The 15,148-nt window shown below is 38.2% G+C and overlaps 1 protein-coding gene across 2 annotated transcripts in view; it reads left to right on the forward strand.

Moving 5' to 3' along the window:
* Positions 1–9,647, forward strand: part of sema3e (sema domain, immunoglobulin domain (Ig), short basic domain, secreted, (semaphorin) 3E) — a 39,725-nt gene extending 30,078 nt beyond the window's left edge. The window contains exons 7-17 of one of the 2 annotated variants that reach the window (XM_028450280.1): positions 1,652–1,794; positions 1,890–2,004; positions 2,975–3,044; positions 3,119–3,263; positions 3,514–3,739; positions 4,690–4,781; positions 4,881–4,922; positions 6,670–6,836; positions 7,297–7,367; positions 7,610–7,743; positions 8,754–9,647. In XM_028450280.1, the coding sequence (XP_028306081.1) occupies positions 1,652–1,794; positions 1,890–2,004; positions 2,975–3,044; positions 3,119–3,263; positions 3,514–3,739; positions 4,690–4,781; positions 4,881–4,922; positions 6,670–6,836; positions 7,297–7,367; positions 7,610–7,743; positions 8,754–9,239 (1,691 nt within the window). In that variant the 3' untranslated portion in view covers positions 9,240–9,647. The remainder of the gene's footprint in view (positions 1–1,651; positions 1,795–1,889; positions 2,005–2,974; positions 3,045–3,118; positions 3,264–3,513; positions 3,740–4,689; positions 4,782–4,880; positions 4,923–6,669; positions 6,837–7,296; positions 7,368–7,609; positions 7,744–8,753) is intronic. The other variant, XM_028450281.1, reaches the window with a different exon arrangement.
* Positions 9,648–15,148: the final 5,501 nt, after the last annotated feature.

Raw genomic sequence — 15,148 nt, forward strand, 5'->3', positions numbered from 1 at the left:
CCAGTGCTTGATTTTGTTGCTCTCTTAATCAGCAAGAATCTTTGCCACTCGAGGACCTTCCTCATAAGCAGTTTGTCCTATAAATGTCAAGTCTCTCTGAACGTCAAGGATTATATAATCATTCATTTTTCTTTTAGCTTCTTCAATCTCTTTCTCAAGTTTTTTCCTTTCTTGTTTCATTTATTTTTTTGCGTAAGCAATTATTTCCCCTCTTAATACCACTTTTGCACCTTCCCAAACGACCTCTAGATTTACCTCGTCATTGTCATTCAGTTCTATATTTCCTTTCATTATTTCTCCTATTTTCATCTTAAAGTTATCTTCGATAAGTAGTGAATTATCAAATCTCCAAATACAAGATGTTTTCTTTTGATTAATGTCAAGTCTCATTTGGACAGGGGCGTGATTTGATAGATGTATCTGTCTTATTTTAATATTTTCTACATTGGTTACATCTTTTGAGAACATGAACAAGTAGTCTAGTCTTGAGTAGTTTACAGCAACCGGAGAAAATTAAGTATGATCTCTCTCAGTTAAATTGAATGTTCGCCATACATCTGTTGATCCTTTTTCTCATCATAGCAGCATCATTATGGGCCTTATGTTTGGTTACACTTTGTGAATCCAATTTTTCATTCAACAAGGATACCTTTAGTATGTTCAACAATTAGTTCAATAATCTTTTCAATTACATGTGTACCTTCTTCTGGCAGATTATATATATTCAGTAATGTAAGATATTTTCCCTCTTTATTTATAATTGTCTTTTCAACCTTAAATGGTATTTTGTTTTTAATCTTTATTCTAACTCCTTTTCTAGATGAATGAAACACTTGATCTTTATAAAGCTTTCCTAATTTTTCATGTTCAAATGGAGATGTTCTTGTTTCTTGAAAAAATAAAATGTCTCCTCCCATTAGTTTGCTGTAGTATTTTGTTTCTTTTAATTCATTAATTTAATCAATTGACATTATACGTAACTTACTATCATAACTCCCCCCCCCCCCCCCCCACAAAACACACAAAACAAAACATGTGTCAAGTTGGATAAGTGACCTTTTAATTTGACTTCCAATGATGGCAGACTATTTTTGTTTCTGCCAGAGAAAGTGATTTTTGGGCCATTTCTCACAAGACACCATGTTTTACCCTTTAAAACCCCAAAGTGCACTATTCTGTGTGTGTCCACCTCATCAATTATTACCTCCACCTCGCATTGAGTGAAATTTGTTTTATTTGCTCTTTTTACCCTTGGTCCACCATGAAATTCATATTAGTAAATATTCATTAAGGATGTTCACCTGACCTTTTATAGGCACCGTATGAGCAAGGTGTTTCCTCACGTGTCACAACTTTTGAGTTGATTGTTATTTGTAAACGGAAACAGGCGTGGGACATATGTGCGCCCTCGTTTATAAGTCAGTGTTTTTTTTGTGTATGCACTTTCTGGTTTTTAGCGTACGCCAGCTGAAGTGATCATAGGCACAGATTAATAAATGAGGCCCCTATTGCTTTAACTAAGTAACCATAATGTATTTATTGTATTTGACACTTTATATATATATACGTATATGTATATATATATATATCCCCTTTGATCCAAAGTTAAATGTTATTCACTGTGTATTTTCTCCATTTTTTCCCCCTACAGAACCTAAATTTGTGGGCTCAGTAGTTATTCCTGACAACGACGACAGAGACGATGATAAAGTTTACTTCTTCTTCACTGAACGTGGGATGGACTCTGACGGCGTGAACAAGGCTGTTTATACACGTGTTGGGAGAGTGTGTGCGGTGAGAAAGCGGATAGAGGAGAACGTTTGCTTATTTTCTGTCCTTGCACCGGTCCTCACTCTGCTGTCAAACTTCTGGTCTCTTTCATCCCTCAGAATGACCAAGGAGGACAGAGGATGCTGGTGAATCGATGGAGCTCCTATCTGAAAACACGTCTCATCTGCTCTGTGGCAGGACCAGACGGCATCGACACACACTTTGATAATCTTGGTGTGTGTGTGTGCACTGCATTGTTTTAGGAATCAATGCAGTTATTATTATAAGTTACAAAATAAGAGATACAAATATGAATATAAATAATCACACAAATTTATGAATAAGTTCAAAAGGAAGAATAAATCTATACAGCAGGAAAAATAATGAAAGGCATTTGGGTCATTTCATGTCATTTCAACAAATTTTTACGACATCCCACGCACTAAAAACATTCTCAAATGTTTAGCAATTGTTCCTTAATTGTTCAATAGGCACACTGTACTTTTTTAGTTTGATCAGATGAACACTTTTTGAGAAATAGACACATTTAGTGAGGGGGTATGTGTTGATTTTTTTTCTGCATTGGTTCTTAGGTGATGTTTTTTTTTACTATTTTTATTGGCCCAAAACTGTATGCAGGAATGTTAGAAAAATATTTATAATAATAATAATCATTTATAGTATAAAGGTTACTCTTTCTTTATACGACTTCTATTTTTTAAATTTTGAAGCTACATTTTTGGTTATTTCACCACCATTTAAAATCCTTTACATGAGTCCATTGTATCTTACCTCTGTCTCATAATCATTTATTGTTTATTGGTTGTTCACTGGTAACACTAAATATAAATTGTTAAAAATGTAGAACATGAGAAATTTCTTCAAATTTATATGTTTTCAAAAATGAATGTTTTTCTGATGCAATAGTTTTAATATCTCAAAAAGTATTCATCTGATCAAATTTACAGTGTGCCTGTTGAATAATCATGGAACAATTGGTAAAAACTTCTGAATGTTTTGACACCGAAGTTCGTTGGCCATTTGTTGAAAATACATAGAATTACCCATTTACGTTGACAAGAAAAATCATGACTTTGTGGTAGTTTGTGTGCAAAACTTTTGAGTTTCCAATGAAAAAAGGTCAAAATGACACACCACATCCACCACAGAAACTAGAGAGAAATATCTTTGTATTTTCTTTCAGAGGACGTGTTTGTTCTGAAAGACAAAGATGAGAAAAATCCAGAGATCTTTGGCCTGTTCAGCACCATCAGGTACTGTATAGGTCAGGGTGTGTTGTTTTGTTTCAGCTCTGCTACACATCAGACTAAAAATCCTTCCTTTGTAGTGCCGTCTTCAAAGGATACGCGGTGTGTGTTTATCTCATGGATGACATCAGAGCAGCCTTTAACGGTCCCTTTGCCTTTCGGGAAAGACCTGAGCATCACTGGACACCTTATGAGGACAAAGTCCCGTACCCTCGTCCTGGATCTGTAAGACTGACTCTCTGTTCACGACTTAATTGGAGACATTTTTAAAGGGAACATTGTTTTGGAGAATGTAGGGCAGTGACAGTGAATGTCAGCATTGTTAGCGCCACTTCAGCAGATCGTGCAGGGACAATGTGAGCTTGGCTCATGATTTTTCAGCTTGTTGTCGGCAACACAAAAAGTTGCGATGCAATTACGAGTGTCCTTTTGTCTCCTGATTCCAATATTCTCCTTTGCCAACTCTCTTCAACAGTGTGCCAGTAAAGTGAACGGCGGCGGCTTCTCCAGCTCCAAGGAGTTTCCCGACGAGGTTCTGAGGTTTGTCCGTTCTCACCCAGTGATGTATCGACCAGTGCTTCCACAGCATCAAAAACCGGTCCTGCTGCAGACCGAGCAGGACGGAAGGAAACTGACACAGATTGCAGTGGACAGAGTTCAAGCCCAGGATGGACATTACCACGTCCTCTACATCGGAACTGGTATAAATACACAAATATTGTACACAAATACACAAGCCAGGCAGCAGAGAGAATATTTGTATTTTAAGCTTTTTTTAAAATGATCGTTCACTGTTTTTACAAGTTTGGCCTAAAATCTTTTAAATGTACTTATTAGATCTATGCCTAACAAAACATTATTTTGCATCATATTCATTTAATTTCCTTTTTAAAAAGGTACTACACAGTTTGAGAGCCTGTATTCCACCATTTTGAAATTTATGTGTTTGATGATGTCACACGGCCCCACAGCCTGTAAACATCCCATTGTTTTCTATTGGAGTGTAGCGTTCAGCCGGATTTTTAGATAACTTAGCAGCTTTTTAGATAATTTAGCAGCTTATTCAGCCACAATAACAACGTGTGCTGCTTTTAGTTGCTCTAAAACTACAGGGAAAGTAAAAGATGTCGATTTAAACCTCTTTTGTTTCCAGAAAGAGGATGAAAACAGTTCTGACCCAAAAAACATATGTGACAAAATATGGCGCGGTGCGTGTGGACAGAAGATGAGACCTAGACATTTCTTAGCATTATACTTAAAAAAATATTAGTGCTACATTAGACGTGAAATAACAAAGGAATGTATGTGTTTACCAGGCTCCATAACAACCTTTGATGTGGAAATTTTAGAAATATTGCTTTTATTTTGCAAAAAACTCTAATGATAACACAGCTAGGGAAGCAAAAAAGAAGAGCTCTCCTAAGGGAGCTTTACTCCACCTTAAACAATCTGTGGCTGACACGTGGCTGAAGTTAGTGAGAAATTTAAGAAGAGTTGAAAACTCACAAACCCTGAGGATAGAAGGACTCACACATAAAACTTTACCATTACTCAGCATAGATCTTCTAATAAGTACATTTCAAATATTTTAGGCCAAATTTGTCACAGTGGAACAATCCCTCTAAGACATTATCCTGTGTTTTATTTGTAGATGACTCAGTTGTGTTGAAAGTTATTACCATCTATAACAAAGACACAAACACTATGGAGGAAGTGTTACTGGAAGAGCTGCAAGTTTTCAAGGTACTCCATCGTTTAGAGTTTCCAATTCTGGACAGTTGACAATTTAAAGCTAATGAAAATAGGATGGCATCAACATTGAGGATGCTTTCTCTCTTGCAGGTGCCGGTACCAATAAAAGAGATTATAATATCACCTAAACGGGTAAGAGAACAACCCAACAGCTCTTTCTTTGCTCATCTCTTGTTAAGCCACTGGGTGATAAAGCTGCAAATCCTTTTAATTTTATTATAACAGCTGAAGATGAATTGATCTGTTCTGTGCCGCTTTTTGAAAAACTCTTTGTTTTGGGTCACTCAGTGGATCTGAGTTAACATTGCAGCCTTTCAAACGCTGAAAGATCTATTTCACCTGGGTCACGGCCTTTTTCAGTGGAGCCTTTTGTTCTCCCGTGCATGTGTGGGATTTTCCTTTGCCCACAAACCGTTCAGGCTCAGCAAGCACGCGGCCTGCAAAACTGATCTGACAGAAACTCATTGTTGTTTATATCGAAACTAGTTTTCTAGTGCACCTTGGGTTTTTTTTTTTAATGTAGGTTCTAATTGAAGATTTACAGCACTTTTTCTTTTCCTTTCCTCTCCGATATCATCAACCGTATCCATGGAAACCCCAGAACAATGTTGTTTTAAAAAATCCAATCAAGAACATTGGGTATTAGAACAGGAACCATTGAGTTGTAGCTCAGTGTGTGATGGCTGTGACCAACTTTCATGTTGTCCATTAAACTCCATAACAACAAAAAGGTAACGGAGTGAAAAGACCTTCATCATTCAACCCCATGTTAAACAATAATTGGGAAGAATTCAGCACTGCTGCTATGCTGTTCATACAGCACAGCTAACATGGAACATTAAAGGGGACATATCATGCTAAATCCACTTTTTTAGCCCTTAAATGCATTTTGTTGTATATTTAGAGTGTTTAGAACTACAGAAAAGTTCAAATTAGTCTCTTCAGGTGCGCCGTTAATATCTTTATATTCTGTTTTGGTCATATTTTTCAATCTGTTTCGATTTTTCTATTCTCTATTACGTTTTTTTGATTCTCTATTATGTTTTTTGAACAATAATGTCACAGTATTTGCAGCGGAACTGCCAAATTAGGACATCGACTCCAGGCCCAACACTTCGAGCAATCCGCCATTTTTATTTCTCGCTGCAATTTTGTAGTCCAAGCTCAAGGATGCCGAAGTTACGAGAGGATAAGTCAAAATGTTCGGTTGTTGGATGTAGTAACCCACACGCTTCATTACACCGTCTCCCAGCATCATGTATTATATTATACAGAGTATAATATAATACATAATACAGAGTTGAAGCAAACTAATCCATTTGTATAATTTAATTTCCTCACCCAATGAGAATCGATAAGAGAATCGGTAAGGAATCGAATTGATAAGCAGTATCAATAATGGAATCGGAATTGCTAAAATCTTATCTTATCAATTCCCATCCCTACATACCGCACAATGTTTTCTCAGAAAGAAGTGGTCATGTAACCAGGTACGTCATGTCCTGTGATGTGTAATTAGGCTAAAAGTGTTTCCATTGAGCTTTAACGATTCATTTCATTATGGAAACATCTGAAAAACCTCCTTATAAAGGCATAAAAACGTTTTAGCGATATTTGAGTTGTTTGTTTTTAAAAATCCAGGTGTTTCCATTGCGCTTTTTAGATTTTGTGCATTTCCAAGGGTAACAGAAACACAGCTAGCGAGGCCTAAATTATGTCTTTATCTGTGTTATACACATAATAAGCACAGTATTATAGTGTTCATCACATTTAATTATTAAAAATAGAATGGGTTGCTCTAAAACAGAAAAGGGCTTGTTTGTTTGGATTCAATGGCCCAAATGGCTCAATCAGGATGACATATTGTTTCTGTTCACAGCAACAGTTGTACGTGGGCTCAGAAGTGGGCGTGGCCCAGGTCAGACTGCACCAGTGTGATCTGTATGGATCAGAGTGTGCAGACTGTTGCCTCGCTAGAGACCCGTACTGTGCCTGGGATGGTTTCACCTGCTCCAGGTATTACCCAGCAGGAGTCTTCACCAAGAGGTAACAACTCACACGCACACATTAGCAGCTTTACCCCAACAGTTCTCGAGTAGGAAAGTAGAACTCTACATCTCTGCTAACCGCTAAGCTAACGACCAATCCGCACCTCATGTAAAAACTAAATAAATGTTATCACATTAAAAGTATGATTAAACCTAAAATTAGCCGAGGGAGGGGTCTGTGTATATATCAGTATCGGTTTATATTTGGAAGTCTGATATTGGTCAATATCGGCATATTAGATATCGACAAAAAAGGTAATATTGAACAAACTGTTGACATGTTATATAAGATCTATCAATGCTGTTGATCACATTATTCCTGTTTTAAATCTTTCACCTCTCCCTCACACACACACACACACGCACACACACACACACACACACACACACACACACACACGTTGTTTTGAATTCGAAACACATGCTAGTTCATCTCCTTGCTCTCTCCTCTCCACCAGCAGACGATTCAGGCGACAGGATGTTCGCCATGGCAACGCAGTCCAGCTGTGTAATGGGCTCCAAATTGATGGTTAGTGTTTGTGTGTGTGTGTGTGAAAAGACTGTTTTCAGCACTTTTGTGTGTGTGAATAAGATGTGTGTAACCACAGGTTTCCCTGAAAAAACAGAAAAACAAACTGCTGCAGTGTTTTGTTGAAAGAACAAATGTCTGTAGGTCATAGTTTTCCTGTTTGCCTCACTAACTTTTATTCTGTATTTTTTTTGTGTGTGTGTGTGTGTGTGTATGTGTGTGTGTGTGTGTTTACATTGGAGATGAGAAATGGCAAAGAGCTGAGGAAAAGGTTGTTTACAGCGTGGAGAGCAACAGCACATTACTGCAGTGCGTCCCTCGATCGCTTCAGGCAAAGGTGCTCTGGTTTCTACAAAACCACGGAGAGAAGAGAGAGGTTTGTAAATTATCTCTGTTAGGGCTGTCCTCAGGCAACCTTATCACTTCTGATACAATACTGACTTTGCAGCCTTAAGTATTGGCCGATAGTTGCACTACTTTTACGACTTATTTTGTTGTTAGTGTGGAATGTTAGTAAAGTATTGAGCTAGTGATTTTACGCCAAAAGAAAACGATAGTCAGCAGCGGGATGAGAAAAACTGACCCATTCATTATTAACCAATTGGTGATGCACATTTTAACCTCAAACAGAATGATATCCTACTATTGAATAAAATACTTTTTTTTTTTTTTTTTAATTACTAGACCCTCAAAAATAACCTAAAAAAACCCAATAAAACAATTTATGTATCAGAATGATTATATCAGAGATTTTAGATGCAGGCCAATATAATTCCACACTGTTTTTTTCTGATATTGGGCTGATATTCGATATTAATATCGGATGGATTAAACTTTAATTTAGATTATTAAGTTATAAAATCAAGGTGTCATTATCAGTGTAAATTTTGTCGACTAATTAATTTTTTTCATCTACTAAGATCTACTGCTTTTTATTTTGTGATAAGACTTCTTTACTGTTGTTCAAACTTGAACCGATAAGAACAAAAAACAGCAGCAAGTATATTACATAAGGTAATATTAAAAATAAAATAAATCAAGGAGCAGATATACAAAGATATCAAGAGGGAAAGCACTATGACTAATGATTAAAAAATAAGAACTCATGTGATCATGTGGTTTTACGGAACCAAAAGCAGGACAAGTTCTGATGTTGACTGAAAAAGCTGCTAAATAATCTAAAAAGCAGGCTGAATGCTTCACTTCAATAGAAAATAATGGGATGTTTACAGGCAGTGGGGCCGTGTGACATCATCAATCACGTGGTTTCAAAATGACGGAACACAGGATCTAAAACTGGGCAATTGGATGTATATGCTGTAAAATAATGTTTTGTTAGGCATACACACATAAGTGTGTTTATTTAATCATTTCTGTGTCCTGAAGGTTCGAGGAGATGAGCGCGTCATCATGACGTCCTATGGGCTGCTCATCTTACGAACAAGAAGCTCAGACTCTGGAGTGTACGTGTGTCAGACTGTGGAACACGGATACATTCACACCTTACTGCGTGTTACTCTGCATGTGCTCAAAGGAGAACGCGTACAATCGGCCATCCATGCGGCTAACGGAGGTGAAGGAAGTCAGTGCTCCTCTTTCTCCTCATCCTCCTCTTCCTCAGGACTCCTACCAGGGCCCAGTATCAGCCCCAGAACAGGCTCACATTCCAGGCTGTGGTACAAGGACTTCCTGCAGCTGATTGGCTACGGAGACGCTCAGCGTGTGGAGGAGTACTGTGAGCGCGTCTGGTGCTCTGATAAGAAACGTAAAAAAAACAAAAGGAAGTTTGTCCCAACGGGAGGTGAGAAGAGAGGGAGAGGGAGGGGGGAGGAGAACTCCCAGAGAGCCCCGAGGCACACGTCGGACACCTGAGGAGAGACGGATCACACACACACACACACACACACACACACACACACACACACACACACACACACACACACACACACACACACAGTGTAAAGGTCAGACTCACCTGATGTTTGATTCATTGAACGAGTTTGCTTTCAGCATGAACAGAAGTAGAAAAACAACATTAACATGCTAGCTAGCTAGCTGCGTAGCTACATCACTATGTTGTAAAACAACTGTCACTACTTAATCTTTTCAGATCCTTTAAACGCATGCGCGTAATGCGTCTACATCCGGGCCTGATTGTTTCGGATCCTTTCAATTTATGCGCAAAACGCGTCTACATCTGGTTGACTTATTTTACAGTGGTTCGTGTACTATTTAAAAGGTTGAAACCCTGCTACTTAAAAAGGAATAGAAATTTATGTTTTGAGTGAATTACAATTTATTTTGGTTTTTATCTTATTTTCTGTTTGGTTTTTGATTGTCAATGTTGTATATTTTGTTTTAAAACGTTTTTTTTTTTTTTTTTTAATTAATTAAAAACACCACAAAAAAGTCAAATATATAAATGTGTACTATTAAAATATTTAACAAATGTCGTATGGTCCACTCTGTCGTAAGGATTGCGAGTGATGGAAGTGATGTAGTCTACGTGCATGCAAAAGGATTCTGTCCGTGAAAAGATTAGGTAGTGACAACAACAGTAGCATGCTAGCTAGCTGCGTAGCTACATCGCTGTTTTGTTTTCATCACCTAAAAAAACACATTTAGCCTCCTTTTCTCCTGTGTCATCACATTATTTGACCAGTCGTCTGGTGAAATTATTTGTTTGTGACCCTGAGGGACAGATGAAGCCCCGCCTTTGATCTGATGAGGCGGAGCTTATTGAGCTGTCAATCAAAGCGCACACAGAGACTGTTTGGTGAAATATCTGCTCATCTTCCCACAGGCAGGAAATCTATTGTAACTTATTGTCTTTAAATGTCCTAAACTGGACGATAAAGTGTTGCTTTAAACTTCATAACAATTAACCTGATTGGATGGTTTTTATGGCCTAGGGGGTGTAAGACGGGATATTTCTTCACCACTTTAAAGGTACTGGGACACAATTCCCACATTAACGTTATCTTTTAAAGCACTTGTAGTAATAAATATTACTATCGTGGATTATATCGTCTACTTTTATGCTGACGGTTATGATCAAATATAGCTCCAGTATTGTGTGTATGTGTTGTGTGTTTGTATTTATCGCTGAGTCAGGGTGATCTCTGTGCATACTCTGACAGCCGTATCTGTGTATTCATCTTTTTGTTTCTTCGTTCTGTCTCTCACTTCATGTTCCTCCTGCAAAGCGGAGTAAGATTAAAGTTCTAATCCCATCCAGGATGTTTCCCTCAGCACGAAATAATAGACCTATGAGTCAGCATTTTTTGATATTCAGTTATTTCTGAGATGATGGAGACGATACTCACTGTCCAGGGCTCTTTTTTTTTTCCTTCTACATGTTCTTCATTATTTATTTTCTAATATTGTCACTTTATTGTTTTAAACTGTTATTCATGTTGTAAACAAAGCACCACTTGGCCTTTTGTTAAGGCGGTTTTATTTTTGTCACTCATCATTCTTATTGAATATTGCTCAGCTAAGAATATGAATAAAGAAATGTTGTGGGACGATATCTCATTTCTACTTTTTCTAATTTAGGTTCAAACTTTTCGGTACGAAGCTGGATTTCCTCTTCTAACTTCCAGGATTTACTTAGTGTGTGCTGTACTATAATGCCGGCTAACATCTTACTGGGATAAATCACTGTGGTAAGTTACGTTGAACACCTGACCTGGTCTGGACCAGGTTATGAAGTGGATAAGATTTGAGCGAGTAGTAAAGTCCTGCCTCCTGACCAATCAGTTCTCTTGTAAAATGACCTGCCCATTGTTAGAACATCCTGGTTGGTGTGATCTGACAGCTGTGTTTAGGAAAGAAATATTATTAATGGATAAATGCAATCCTTTCATTTACATTACATCCTTTAGGAAAAAATATAGATTTATATCTGATGGACTGATCTACAGTCAGCTGATGTCAGACACTCTTCGTACGAATGGACGGATCATCTCATTCATTAATACATATGCTATAATGACGCTATCAGCATCAGCAGGAACATACTACAGTGAAACAATGTGCTCTCATCCCAGTGTGTGTGATAAATTGAGAAGTCTGTGATATAATAAAGTGAAACTAATCAAAGCGCTGTCCGTTTATCATCCCATGGATTAATATTGGATAATCACACGCTTTTACACTTTAACAGTGTCAGCAACTTCCTGCCTGTGTTCTTTTCTTCCTGCTTTTTTCTTCAGCAACAGAGTTGTTTTTGGATGTTTTATGGGTGTTCATTTTCTCATATTTTTAAATATTACTCAATTGTGACGCAACAGTGTTTCTCTGATTGTGATCAGTCTGACGCTGCTATCTCCCCCTGTCACGAGTGTGCACGTTGCCAGGCTGAAATCACCTGTCTTAAGTGAACGTGTTGATATCCTGCTTCGTAGTACAGCTGCTCTCTGTCAGAGAATGTTAGATTAGGTGAAGCCAACGAAGCGATATCAGTATGTACTTATCCAGCTTCATAGTACAGGCCCTTGGATTCGATACAGATTTTAACAATGGATTTGAAATGAAAACCATGAAGATGTGTTCCTTCCTTTGAAGCTAGCTTCAAAACAAGTGTTTTTTCAGTTAAATCAAAAATGTTCTTATATCTGTAAAAGATATCACTGACTTTACTTGTCATGCTGTATGACAAGAAGAGGACTCAGAAGCAGGAATAGGATTTAGATTCTTTGTTGCTTGGAACCAGGGGCACCGGCACTAGGGGAAGACGAAACAGGAAGACCAGAAGGCAGACCAGAGTTTGGTAACAGAGAGACCAGCCAAGAGAGCAGAGGTGTCCAAGGGATGATCCAGAGGAAGGTTCGAGAAGCCGAGCAGGGTACAGAACCGAAGAATCAATCCAAAAAACACAGGAAGAACCACTGAATGTCTGGAAACAGCAGAACACAGACAGTCTGGCAGAGACATAGAGACATAGGTGAGCTTAAGTAGAGGGTGCTGACTTCAGGATTGATGCCAGCTGATGAGAAGGCTGAGAGGAGGCAGTGAGACTCTTCAAAATAAGAGTGCATCATGCCATTACTGCTACTTCCTGGTATTGCTGCGTCTACAAAAGATCAAGTTCTGATGTACACAGGAGATCTATCATCATTTATAGGTCAACATGTTTGTTTCAATGACATGATTCAAGCAGGCACCATCACTTTCTCCCACTAATCCATGGAGATGATCTGAAAGGTATCAGACAGTTTTAGGTTGTTGTTTTCATTTTTCGCAGCAGATATTATTTGCTTTACCTTCAAAGGGATAATCGGCCACTTCTGGTCCCAGGCTACGTAGCAAAGTGCTACTACTGTAGCTCCTCCTTCCACTTTTTTTTTTTTTTTTTTTTTAACAAATGTTTTTTAATTACTGCAATCAGAAAGAAATAAAACACACCTGTCATGGAACAGCTAAGATGTCACGTAACCACTGTAAGTTTTTTTGAAAAAGGGAGCAATGTATTAATGTATGTATATTTTAAAGTCCCATATTTGAACAAATGTCACTTTTCAATGGTTTTCGAACAGCATTTCCATAGCCTCATAAACAATTTGTGAATTGTGTGCATAGACAAGCAAGTTTGAGTTTGCTCTGTTTGTGACGTTTTAAGAGGAATAACTCCTCCCACTGCCCCTCCCACAGGGAAGTAAGCTCTGCCCTCACTATTTACTTTGCTGGTAATCAAACATGGTGAACGCAGGATGAGCCTCTCAGGACGGACCCAGTGGATGGATGTAATCTTTCCTGCTTGTTACCAAAACACATTCCCAAACCTTTGATTGTTTGTGTGTGTGAAGCATTTCATGGAGAACTGCTTTGCTAACTTAGCTTATCTTAAAAACTCTGGATAAAGCACAAAGCGGCACCAACACATCATGACTCAAGCACAAACGTGGAGGATGTAAGTTCATATAATTTTGTGTTCCTTTTACTGCATAAACCTAAGCTACTAACTGTTAAAATGTCAGTGTAGCATTAGCATAGAAGCTAACACTGCTCAGTTACTGCGCTAATGATGTGCCCATTAACAGGGGAGAGCAAATAATATTAGGGGACATTTAACACAAGATGCTTGAATGCTGCATACATATTTTTGAACATTTTTCTCACTTTCCTCACATTGAACTCATTTTGTCTTTCATTTTGTTCAACAGCATGTGTACACAAAGGGCACAGGTTACGCTAAGTTGACTTTTCTGTGCATTAAACATCATAAAAGTGCTATTAGGGCTTCATACACATGCCCAAAGTGTTTTTTTCATTGATTTCCTCAATCGTTAGTTAGAGGGTGATTTGCTCATTTCTTACTGCAGGGTGAGCACAAACACCTCGTTCCAATTTGATGACGCGTTCCCACTTTGATGACAAATTTGATGCCAAAATGAGCTGGAGAAGCCGCGCCTCTCGGAAGCTCTCTGCTGTGATTGACATGTAAACAGACACGCCCACGAAGGTGAGCATTTCTACAGTCTATGTATGTACCAGTGAACGCCCCACCCCCACGCTCTGTCTCATGTTTATAAAGCAGCATGAGATCGGCTACGAAGTGGGTGGGAGGAGGGCGGGCCGTTCACTGGCCCTACGTCACCGTGCGGGGAGGAGGAAGTCAGTGTCCCGTCTGTAGACACGCCCACTCATGAATATGCATAAGTAGGATGCAAATCAGGCCGTTTGTGTAGAGTTGCTCAGAAAGTGACTTTTCAGAGGCTAAAACTCTGGAAAACAGGTGAGTTTGGGAAAATAAACCTCAAATACTATGTTTGTGGGGTTCTTAGAACTAATGCAGATGGGTGGAAAATAGCATGATATGGGACCTTTAATGTTAAATCAAAATGTAAATGTTAAATTTAAATGTAAATCTAAATGTAAGCTAATTTTTTTTTTTTTATTTGAGACAGAAATTCATGTAAAACCGCATGTTCTACATCATTGTTAAATGTGTAAAGTTCAATCTAAATATAAAAGTTAAATGTAAATGTTAAATCCCAGCCAATGAATGCAGCCACATAAAACACATTTAAGTACATTCAAATAGAACAACAGTACAAACAGTACAAACAGAGTATATATTTTGTGCACAAAATATATACACTCAGAATGTGTCGTGATAAAATTATCAATTGCCCAAATTGGAAGAAAGTAATCATTGATGCTTATTAACAATAGGGAGCAAACTGTATCTTAAGGCACATGTTGAAAGCTTGTTACTTTTAAAAACTAAACCTTTCTGCTGACCTACCACTAGGAGGGAAATTCAAAAAATGCCTTGATTATGGGCGTTACTGCTGTAGCAGTAATTAGACACGCCCATTCTGTCAGCCCACACCGCTGTGCGCAGACAGACAGTAATACACACAATAATGTGTCTGTACACACACACAGCAAGTTCATAAGCTGAAATGTGTCACTACAAACACAGGCACACACAATCACGACGTGAAGCTCACACACAGCCTTACAGACACCACTCAGGGGCTAACAGCCCTGCTCTCCCACCACCTCGCCCATATAACGTGCATATAACAATAAAACAGACACACACGTTCGCTCACACGCAGAGACAGACGGGCAATGACGTGCAGTCAGGGTAGGCAAGGTAGGCAGTGCCTACCCAAGGATGAATTGATAATTTTATTATTTGTTTTAATTATAATATAATTCTAAATTATTTATTTTTTCATTTCCGATAGCCTACAGTACCTATAATTTTGAAAGTATCAAATTATTAAACAGTGCTATTTCCTGGAATAGCTGCAGTCTCACTCTGC

The sequence above is a fragment of the Gouania willdenowi genome, chromosome 6 (genome assembly GCF_900634775.1).
Source record: "Gouania willdenowi chromosome 6, fGouWil2.1, whole genome shotgun sequence".
NCBI classification, from domain to species: domain Eukaryota; kingdom Metazoa; phylum Chordata; class Actinopteri; order Blenniiformes; family Gobiesocidae; genus Gouania; species Gouania willdenowi.